The 10,932-nt window shown below is 56.5% G+C and overlaps 1 protein-coding gene across 1 annotated transcript in view; it reads left to right on the forward strand.

Moving 5' to 3' along the window:
- The window catches only part of RIN3 (Ras and Rab interactor 3), a 76,219-nt gene extending 67,937 nt beyond the window's left edge, over positions 1–8,282 (forward strand). The window contains 2 exon segments of the mRNA XM_006100536.2: positions 5,136–5,299; positions 7,207–8,282. Of these exon segments, the coding sequence (XP_006100598.1) occupies positions 5,136–5,299; positions 7,207–7,524 (482 nt within the window). The 3' untranslated portion in view covers positions 7,525–8,282.
- Positions 8,283–10,932: the final 2,650 nt, after the last annotated feature.

Below are 10,932 nucleotides of genomic sequence, written 5' to 3' on the forward strand. Positions count from 1 at the left end.
CTCAGCCCCTGCTCAGCCAGCCCTGGCCAGTCCTCAGGGGGCGGAGGTTAAGGCTGTGCGTAAATGGCAGGCTGTGGTCTGCTCCACCCACCCTCAGTTTCCTTCCCCTTTCTTCCTTCCCTCCCATTCCTCCCACCCACTCAGCCTCAGCCACGCCTCCACCAAGAATCCCAGAGGTGCAGCCTGCCCAGGTATCAGCTCTGAGGGGCCCCGAATTGTCCTCTAACACATCCGCCTCGAAGGGTGAAACAAGGCTCTCAGGCCCCAAGTGGCCCCTTTGGGCTTTGTGGTTTTATGCTAAACTGACCCTCTTTGCATCTGTTTGCATTTTTAGCAACCATCGGTCTCTGAGCAACAGCTTCTGTGATTTCTTGGAAGGTCAGAGGAGCGTGGAAAGCATGACGTTTACTGTCACATGTGACTTTGGTTTGTGCCCTAGGACCACTAGATCTATTTTTCTCTCCTCCATAGTTAAAACTTCCCTGCAGTTGGAACGACCTGTCTCCCAGAGGGTGTAGGAATTCAGTAGAAGCCAGGCCTCTTCAGCAGTGATTATCAGCCACCCAGTACATCCACCCATCCATCCATCCACCCATCTATCCACCCACTCACCCATCCATCCACCCATCTATCCATCCATCAACCCATCTATCCTTCTACCCACCCATCCATCTATCTGCCTAGATAACTACCTACCCATTTACCCACACATCCATCCACCCATCTATCCACCCACTCACCCATCTACTCTCCCATCTATCCACGCACATACCCATCCATCGACCCATCTATCCATCTACCCACCCTCCTGTCTATCTACCCAGATACCTACCTACCCATCTACCCACACACGCATCCACCCATCTATCCACCCATCCATCCATCCACCAACCCATCCATCCATCCACCCATCTATCCATCTACCCACCCATCCATCTATCTACCCAGATACCTACCCACCCATCTCCCCATCCATCCATCCATCCATCCACCCAGTCATCTGTTCATCTAACAGTGGTTCTCAACCATCCTAATGCCGCGACCCTTTAATACAGTTCCTCATGTTGTGGTGACCCCCAACCATAAAATTATTTTCGTTGCTACTTCATAACTGTAATTTTGCTACTGTTATGAATCGCAATGTAAATATCTGATATGCAGGATGTATTTTCAGGGGTCGTGACCCACAGGTTGAGAACCGCTGATAGCAGCTACTCAATGAGCCCTTACTGTGTGCTTAGGGCCCCTGCCAGGCACTTGGGTTGCAGTGCAAGCAAGACTGGTGAGGCTGATAGTCTCATGAAAATGCATGAATGCCTTATTCTGTTCTGTCACATCTAGTGGATGTTGAGAAGACAGGGAGAAGGCTGGTGGGATAGGATGGCCGGGCAGGACAGGGCTCAGATGACCAAGGGAGTCGCTGAGCACAGAGAATCTTCTCGTTACTTTATTTCTGTTTTCCAAATTTTCCACAGTGAGCGTATGTTGCTCATCTTCCTGGGAACAAATCATTTACAAATCCTGTGAAAGGATTGACCCCCAAACCCACGGGGCTGTTACCGAGTCTTAGAGACAAAGGACGGCGTGAGGCCGGGAGGCTCTGTGGTGGTCTCAGCGCTGGCTCACTCTCCGGCAGTGACCAGCCCGCCCTGGCCACCAGGACTCCTAAATGGGGCTCCAAGCCAGGCACAGGGGCTGAGCAGGGGCAGGACAGGGACATCCTTGGCCCAACTACTCTCTCCTATGGACCTGCACCCCCACTCCATCCTGCCGTGGCCTCCTGGGTCCTTCTTCCTGTTCCTGAAGCTTCCGGGGTTCCGGTGGAAAAGGTGATATCCTTCAGGCAGGAACACTGGTCTGTTATGGGCGACAGTGTGTTCCTGAGAAAAACGAAAGTACAAATAAATACAGAAAGGCCTTAAATGCTTTATAGTTTCTGACCCAAGGCTGCCTCAATCCCCTGCAGCCTGCCCTCTTTCAGACTTAAGTAGCCAGAGACCCTCACCCCACTTCTGGCCCTGTGAGGGGATTTCGAAGAAATCTGTGGGGTGTTTGCTGGAATAAAGATTAAGTGGGATAAACCTAGCCAGCTGCTACACTTGCCCCTCCCAGCAGCCTGCCCCTCGCCACACACACACACAGCAGCGTCAGACCCTGCCCGTGGGGGCCAGAGGACAAATGTCACACCATGCTGCACACACCAGGAGGTGGATGGCTGGCATGGGTGCCTCCCTGCATCCGTGTTCCTAGGCCTATAGCCAGGGTGGGAGGTCGCAGCACCCAGGCCAGGCCTCAACAGCTATTAGCCTCCTCTTCTGAGATGACTTGGGGATCCCCAGCTTGGGCAGGGGCTCCCACCCTTCAAGTCTGCCAGCTGTCAGGCCCCCATCTGGAAGTATCTGGGCCCAAGGACGAGGGACAGACACTGTATTTCCCCGGCTTCACCCTCACGTCCTAGCTGGGCAGTGGTGCCCAGGGTGCTCCATCGCCAAAGCCCCGGAGCGCAGGTTAAGAGGGTGCCGACAGTCCCTGCCCTTGGTCCTCACGGAGCTCAGAGATGCCTGGACACAGGTGCCCTTGGGGAATCCCCAGTCTTGAGCACTTCAGTTGCTAGAACCTCAGAGGAGAAGTAGCACAGGATGCAGTAAAACGAGCGGTTTGGGGGCTGGATTTCGGTCCCCGTTCTGCCTCTGATTGGCTGGAGACCTGGGGCCAGTGGTACAACCTCTCTGGCTCAGGAAAGTGAAGGCACTGGGCTGGATTTGGGGTTTTCCACTTGTCTGGGCAGTTTTGGGTTCTGCAGAGATAGCCGTGGGCAGAAGGAGCGGTGGAGCTGGGCTCTGCCTTCTCGTGTTCCACGGTTCATAGTAGCACACGGTTCTGCGTTCAACAAAAAGCCCGCAAGCTGGGCTCCGGAGTCTGTGCAGTGTGGGACCTTCGTGTTCCGCCAGCTGTTCCACCAGCTGTTCCGCCTGCTGTAGTTTGGCAAAGGACAAGTGATGGGGTCCCATTTTCTCTGCAGTGAGCCTATCTATTGGGTGTGAGAGGTCAGGGTAGATCAGGCTGGGGAGATGAGAAGTCGAGAGGTCCTACGCCTTAGGCTGATGGGACCCCAGCCCCCTGTGAGCCCCTCCCTGCAGCTCCCACCATCCTGCCACCATGGGATGGACAGGAGACCCAGGTAGCTGCGGGGCACCTGGCTGGAGCCAGCTCAGGTTCCAAGCCGCTCCCAGAAGCAGCCGCATGGACTCATCCACCACGTCCACTCTCCACGCCGGCTGACAGCTGGCTAATATCTTAATGGGGCAGTGAGTTTTACTCCTCAAAGGGCAACACTTTCTCCCCAAAGAGATCAGCTCCAAACCTCACTGTGGTTGGTGTCACCTGCCACCTAGTGGCCCTCGGTGGTACTGCATGGCATCCCACAGAGGGAAGTGGCCTGGGGGGGTCTCCTGGGCTATGAAAAAAAAAAACAGGACATGAGCAAGAGGAGTGGCTGAAGGACTTGGGGTTCCTTCCCCTTCTCCTGTGAGCACCTCCCTTAGGTCACCTACCCACCCACCGTGCATTACTCATTACTAAGCATTGTTCCACTAGTATATCATCTCATTTACTTTTCACGTGGATATTATGGGATGTGCAGCTGAGGAAACAGGTGTAGAGAGGACACGAACTCACCTGAGATCACAGGGCAGAGACCTAGATCCTGCTCTGACTCCAGAACTGTGTTCTCCATCAGCCTATGGCACTCAGGTCCCAGCCAGGGAGACGCGATCACGGATGGGAAACGGGACCATCGAGGCGCGCCAACTAGAGGACAGGGACTCCCGGGCAGCGGGGCTGGAGGCACCAGGAAAGGCCTCCGGTCACGCGCAGGCTTCCTGCTTCACGGAGAAAGGAGACCATGAGTGGCTCATGGCCCTTCTCTGACAAGGGACACCAGGCCAAGTTCTACACGGGCCCTGGCACACTTTTTTTTTTTTTTTAATGTCTCTTTCCTACTATGACAGGGTGTGTGATCCTGTGGCCATAACCCCTTTATTATAACCTCCACCAAACCCAGCCAGGGCGTGGCCTTCTCTCATGTTGGCTGTAGGGTTTGTAGGTAAATGTAGCTTCATCCGGTGGAAGTTAGGGAAGCTCTAAGCTGCAAATAACTCACGATGCAGCTAATAATGGTTTGTCTCTTGCACCAAGAAGTCGTGGGGTATGCAACTGATCGTGACGGTGGTTTTTAGCCTTGCCATCAGGAAAGCGTGGACACAGCTCTTTCCCTTGTTCTTAGGGTGTGAGCCTTTGTCTACGTGCCTCTCACTCCTGGTCACAAAACAGCTGCTGTGCCTCGGGGCTTACGTCTGTGTTCCAGGCCGGAAGAAGGGAATGGGCAAAACCCAAAGGGACGTATCAACGGAGTCTGCTCCTTTTCTCTTTATATATATAATTAACAGAAACTACTATTTCTTTTTAATTGAGTTTATTGGTGTGACATTGGTTAATAAAATTATATAGGCTTCGGGTGTACAATTCTCTAATACATCATCTGTGTTGTGTGCTCACCGCCCCATAGTCTGCCCCACCCAGGAACTGCCACTTACATCTAAATAGCCAGAACAGCCCTAACTGGTTTGGCTCAGTGGATAGAGCGTCAGCCTGCGGACTCAAGGGTCCCAGGTTCGATTCCGGTCAAGGGCATGTACCTTGGTTGCGGGCACATCCCTGGTGGGGAGTGTGCAGGAGGCAGCTGATCGATGTTTCTAACTTTCTATTCCTCTCTGTAAAAAATCAATAAAATATATTTTTAAAAAATAAAAATAAATAGCCAGAACGGGGTCTCCTGCCCTCTCCCCCAAGTTGCAAGGGAGTCAGGGCAGTAAGCATTTTCTACTGATTGTTACTTCCCTCAAAAAGGCAAAGGTCACTTAGTAAGGAAGAACGAGAAGATGGAGTTTGGGTGGGTCACTAGGAGAATCAGCCTCATGTCAAAAATCACTGTCCCGGTACCTAAAGGGCTGGGGAGAGGCCGGGTCAGTGGGAGGGAACCCCACGAAAGTCCTCCTCCCTCTCTGAAGTGAGGGGCTCCCTTTGTGGGTGGGCCCAGGCGGCCCTAGTCAACCCGCACACCCTTGTCTCCGCAGGTTCCTACTATCTGACCACCACCTACGGGGCCCTGGAGCACATCAAGAACTACGACAAGATCACGGTGACCAGGCAGCTGAGCGTGGAGGTGCAGGACTCCATCCACCGCTGGGAGCGCCGGCGCACGCTCAACAAGGCCCGCGCCTCCCGCTCCTCCGTGCAGGTGACGCCTGGGACAGGGGATGGGAGGAGACCAGGCACACACACCATCCCCACTGCCGGGGAGGGGAGACCAGGTCCCAGACACCATCCCCACTGCCGGGGGTGGGGGGGGGGGGAGACTGTGCCCACACCATCCCCACTGCCATGGGAGGAGACTGTGCCCACACCATCCCCACTGCCATGGGAGGAGACTGTACCCACACCATCCCCACTGCCATGGGAGGAGACTGTACCCACACACCATCCCCACTGCCATGGGAGGAGACTGTACCCACACCATCCCCACTGCCATGGGAGGAGACCAGGCACACACACCTCCCCACTGCCATGGGAGGAGACTGTACACACACCATCCCCACTGCCATGGGAGGAGACTGTACACACACCATCCCCACTGCCATGGGAGGGGAGACTGTACCCACACCATCCCCACCGCCATGGGAGGAGACCAGGCACACACACCTCCCCACTGCCATGGGAGGAGACTGTACACACACCGTCCCCACTGCCATGGGAGGAGACTGTGCCCACACCATCCCCACTGCCATGGGAGGAGACTGTACACACACCATCCCCACTGCCATGGGAGGAGACTGTACACACACCATCCCCACTGCCATGGGAGGAGACTGTACACACACACCATCCCCACTGCCATGGGAGGAGACTGTACACACACCATCCCCACTGCCATGGGAGGAGACTGTACACACACCATCCCCACTGCCATGGGAGGAGACTGTACACACACCATCCCCACTGCCATGGGAGGAGACTGTACCCACACACCATCCCCACTTGTAGGGATGGTGTGTGGTAGGGCCAGTGTTGGTGCCAGTGTGGTAGGGCTTCCCATCCGGAAAGAAAGGGTGATCCCAGTGACGCTCTTGACACAGCACCTGGTATGCACCCCTGTCACCATCCGTCCACAAGGGGCAGTCCCGCACATGCCCCTTCCCACCTGCCCCCTGGGTGCTTGGGAAAGAGGCCTCCCTCGCAGCCATGGTGTAAACTGTAAAGGGCTGGTGTTTTCCCACTTTACAGTGGAGGAAATGGAGGCTCAGAGAGGTCAGGGTCACACAGTGAGTGGGAGCAGGGACTGGAGGGCCCATCCTTCCCCCATAGGGTCCTCCCTCCCAGGCTGGTGGGGGAAGGTGTAGGTGCCATTGGTGTGTGTGTGTGTGTGTGTGTGTGTGTCCATGCACCTATGCGTGCTCCCATCCCCAGCCACATGCAGAAGCATCGCCTCACCCTGCCCTGCCCCTCTCCACCTGGCCTAAACCCTCCACCGTTCAGGCCCAGCTCCCCTCCCCCATCCACCAAGCCTCTTCCTTCCCTCCAGTCCCCCCTACTCCCCCCCCCCCGCCCCACCTCCCTGTCTCCAGCTTGACCCACCCCAGGCTCTTCCAGCCCTAAGGCCTGAACTGTTCCGCCTGCCTTAGCAGTCCCAGCTGGACCCTGGGCTGCCGGGCCGGGACCTGCCTCCAGTTTTATGTATGCCGCCCTCCCTGCCCTGCATTGCCCCTGGGGTGCAGGAGGACTGCTGAAATGATGAGGAAGTGACAGATGAATACATACATGATGGCGAGCCGTGTACTGGCCGCCAGGGGGCGTGCTCCCTCCTCGGTGCCAAGACCAAGCCACTGACTCACCCTGCACGGTCATCCCCGCGGAGAGGCGGGGTGCAGAGGGCCTTGCCTTAGGTGGCACAGCAGGGTCGGCCACGGGTACCCTGACTGCAGCCTCGCGACCGTCCGACCATCCCTTCTCTCTCCGGAGAGGAGTCTGGGGCCCAGAGAGGGGAAAGGTCTCGCCCGAGGCCACCCAGCTCCCCTGCGTGGGGTGTGGGGGGGAGACAGGATGCGCGTGGCCGGCTGGTGACCAAGCCCCCTCCGCCTCACCCCGCAGGACTTCATCTGCGTGTCGTACCTGGAGCCGGAGCAGCAGTCGCGGACGCTGGCGTCGCGGGCGGACACGCTGGGCACGGCGCTGTGCGCTCAGTGCGCGGAGAAGTTCGAGGTGCTGCAGCCGCAGGACCACCGGCTCTTCGTGCTGGTGGACGGGCGCTGCTTCCAGCTGGCGGACGAGGCGCTGCCGCACCACATCAAGGGCTACCTGCTGCGGAGCGAGCCCAAGCGCGACTTCCACTTCGTGTACCGGCCCCTGGATGGCGGGGGCAGCGGGGACCCGCCCTGCCTCGTGGTGCGGGAGCCCAACTTCCTGTGAGGCCCGGGCCACCGCGGCCCCCTCGGTGGCAGTGTTTCCTGAGACTGGCGGGGCGGAGAAGCGGGCAGACTGGGGTCACGCTCGCTCACGCCCCATGCTCACACTCAGCTGGACCTCCTCATACATGCAGGAGCCCACATCTGACCACATACACACACACACCCAACATGGAGCCCGTCTGTCACACGTGCTTGCAACCCACTGAGCATGCCGAGGCCAGCGCGGCAGGACAGCTGTGAAAATGACAAGCAGGAGTGGCCAAGCATGCTTCCTGAGGGAGAGTCATAGCACTGGGAGGCCAGGTTACCTGTTAGAAAGGGAAACTGAGGTTCTGCCAGCTGCAGCAAAAAGAGCTCAAGACGGGGCCCTGTTCACACACAGGCCCTGCCTTCCCGCCCCGTCGTCCAATCTGACTATTCCCTCTGGGCCCCAGGGGGGCACTGGGGTATATTGGAGGCCCAGGATCTTAAGAGTATCTCTCAGGGTGTGTGCTGAAGAGACGGGCCCCGCTCCCTGCACCAGAGCCTGCCCTCGGCTACCAGCACCCACAGTCTCTCCCGCGGCTTCTGAGCGCCTCCAGAAGCAGCCAGACATGCACCGGGACCCCAAACACGGGCAGCTCCTCTGCTCCAGGGACGAGCCCAGCCTCGGCCACACGGGAACACTGACAGGGCCCTTCCCCTGGCGGACACCAGGGCTGTGGCCATTGTGGCAGGAGGCACTGTGTGGGGACAGTTTAATAAAAGCCCTTTTGAAAATGGTATCGCCTTTTCTCAAGGGGCTGGGACTCTGCTCAGCCGGCCAGGCAGCCCATGAATAGCCTAACTCCCTCCCCGGGAGGGGTTCAGAAGACTCCCTCCTTTCCACCGAGGGCCCTATCTTTTGAGAATTTGCCATGTAGCCTCAGCCCTCAGAGCTCTGGCCTCTGTGTGCCCCTCAGCGCGGTCATCTCCTGCCTCTTCACCATCCTTGGTTCCCATCATTCCCAACTCTGGATTGCTTTCCAAACAGTCTCTTACCTTCCTGCTTCCGCTACCTATCCCAGAAATCCCATTCCCTAAAGTCTTTGCCCGGTCAAACTCCTATTCAGTCTTCAAAGCCCACCTCCTCCAGGAAGGCTTCTCTGATTTCTTAGACTGGCCAGATAGGCCTTGTCCACGTTCCCACAGCCCCCTGGGCTCATCTCTCTCACAAGAGAGATCCCATCAGAGTGCAGTTGTCTGTTGATTCGTCTGCTTTCTCCACCAGGTTTGGACCATTCATGGGTGTCCTCCGCATTAATTAAAAATATGTATTTGTAGAGTGCCTGCTCTGTCAGGCCCTGGGACACAGCAGAGAACACAGCAAAGCTCACGTGGATAGCAATGAGCAGGTTGCCCCAAGGGGGTCAGCCGGACCCCCCTGAATTAAACTCCTGGGCACCAACCAGCTCCCCCAGCCAGTCAGACACCTGTAGGCCTCTGGCTCCGGGCCAGCCCCGTGTGAGCTGTGGGGCGTGCTCCGGCCAGTTGCAGCCAGCCCTGGAGGACTTCCCAGGCTGGGGTTCGGTGTAGCAGACATGAGAAAACGCAAACCCAGAGCTGAGGGCAGCCAGCCAGGACCCCAGGTTGCCCCCTCCCCCTTGCAGACCCTCTCCCCTTCCTGAGCTTCCAGTTGCCCCGCAGCCCTGAGCTGAGCTGCCTTCGCAGCCTTGTGCCCCCAGCTGTAAGGCGAGGCGCCCACCGCCTCCAACAAGACCTGAGACTGGCGGAGAAGGTCACGGGGGCCCATGATCCAACACCCTCTTGCCCAGGTGGGGCCTCAGCTTGGTGTGGGGCGGAATTCAGAGGGTGGATTGGGCACAAGCCCAGCCCCGGGGGGATTATGTTAAGCTCCCAAGGGAACAGAGCCAGCCAGCGAGCGGGACTGAGAGGCCACTGTCAGAACAGGGTGTGTGTGTGTACAGTGTATGCCTGGGTGTGCACCAGGCCCACCATCCTGAGGCCAATGCTGAGGTCCACCCTCATCAGGAGAGGCCAGAGGAGGAGGGGCGGGGCCACCTGGACCCCCTGTCATCCAGATGCCTCTGCCCCAAGGGAGGTGTGAGGGGACAACCTCAGGTGTGGGGGCCTGATCCAGGGCCACGGGACAGGGCCGTTGCGCATGCGGAGCCCTCGGTGGGCCTGGTGGTGTCAGCAATTCGCCTGCATTATTTCACTGAATCTGCACACAGCCCCTTGAGGGAGATATTACGGATGAGGACGTGCAGGCTCAAAGACAGGGAGTGTTAGTCTGCTCGGGCTGCCATAACAGAACACCACAGATGGCCGGCTTCGATAACAGAAACTGGTTTTCTCACTGGCGCTGGAAGTCTACGTTAAACCGTTGGCAGAATCGGTTCCTCCTTGGCTCACAGACCGCCGCCTTCTCGCTGCGTCCTCACTCGGCCTCTCCTCGGTGCATGGGCCCCTGGTGTCTTTTCCTCTCCTAATAAGGACCCAGTCCTATTGGATTAGGCCCACCCATAGGACCTCAATTATAGGGCCCAGGCTGGAGGAGCCTGCAGCCAAGGTACGTGCCCTTGACCAGAATCAAACCCAGGACCCTTTGGTCTGCAGGCCGAAGCTCTATCCACTGAGCCAAACTGGCTAGGGCTGTTCCTTAATTCTTGTAATGTATTTGCATTGTAATGCCTACAGACTTAAAAAAAAAAAAAGATACAATTTACATACCATAATATTCACCAAACACAGTTTTAGTTTTAATCTTTACTATGAACATTTTCTTCATCACTTTCTCAAGTCTAGAGAGAGTAGACACTGAAGAAAACAAATCAAGCCCTGATTTGGTAACATTTGCCAATTTCTTCGGTGTAAATATTTTCACTACAGCTGATTTCAAGCTGCCAACCTGGAGTCCCTATCCACCAAGATGGGACTAGATGTGCGGTGCCACCTGTTCTATAATATCACCTCCACGCAGGTACAATAGGTACGAATAACCCAAGAGCATAGGTAACAGGAAAACAATTACAAGGGGCAAGTTCAGAGTATTTATTGCCTTTGTTTGTTTAAAATGTTTTCACTTATTTTAAAAAGAGGAATGGGGAGAGAGGGAGAGAGAGAGATGAGAGAGAGAGAGAGAGAGAGAGAGACATTGATCACTTGTGACCCACACACACCCCTACCAGGGATCAAACACGCACCCCGGGCTTGTACCTCACTGGGAATGGAACCAGTGACCTTTCAGTGCACAGGACAATCAATGCCCAACCCACTGAGCACACCGGCCGGGGTATTACCTTTGTTTTTAATATAAATTATTTAATCCCAAGTTCACATAAGTTAACTTAAAGCCATGGCTGAGTTTAACAAATGGCTTGTGAAGTCCCTGGAAACACTGATCAATGGGCTCTCACAAGCCAGCACA

This window comes from Myotis lucifugus, unplaced genomic scaffold (genome assembly GCF_000147115.1).
Source record: "Myotis lucifugus unplaced genomic scaffold, Myoluc2.0 scaffold_316, whole genome shotgun sequence".
NCBI lineage: Eukaryota > Metazoa > Chordata > Mammalia > Chiroptera > Vespertilionidae > Myotis > Myotis lucifugus.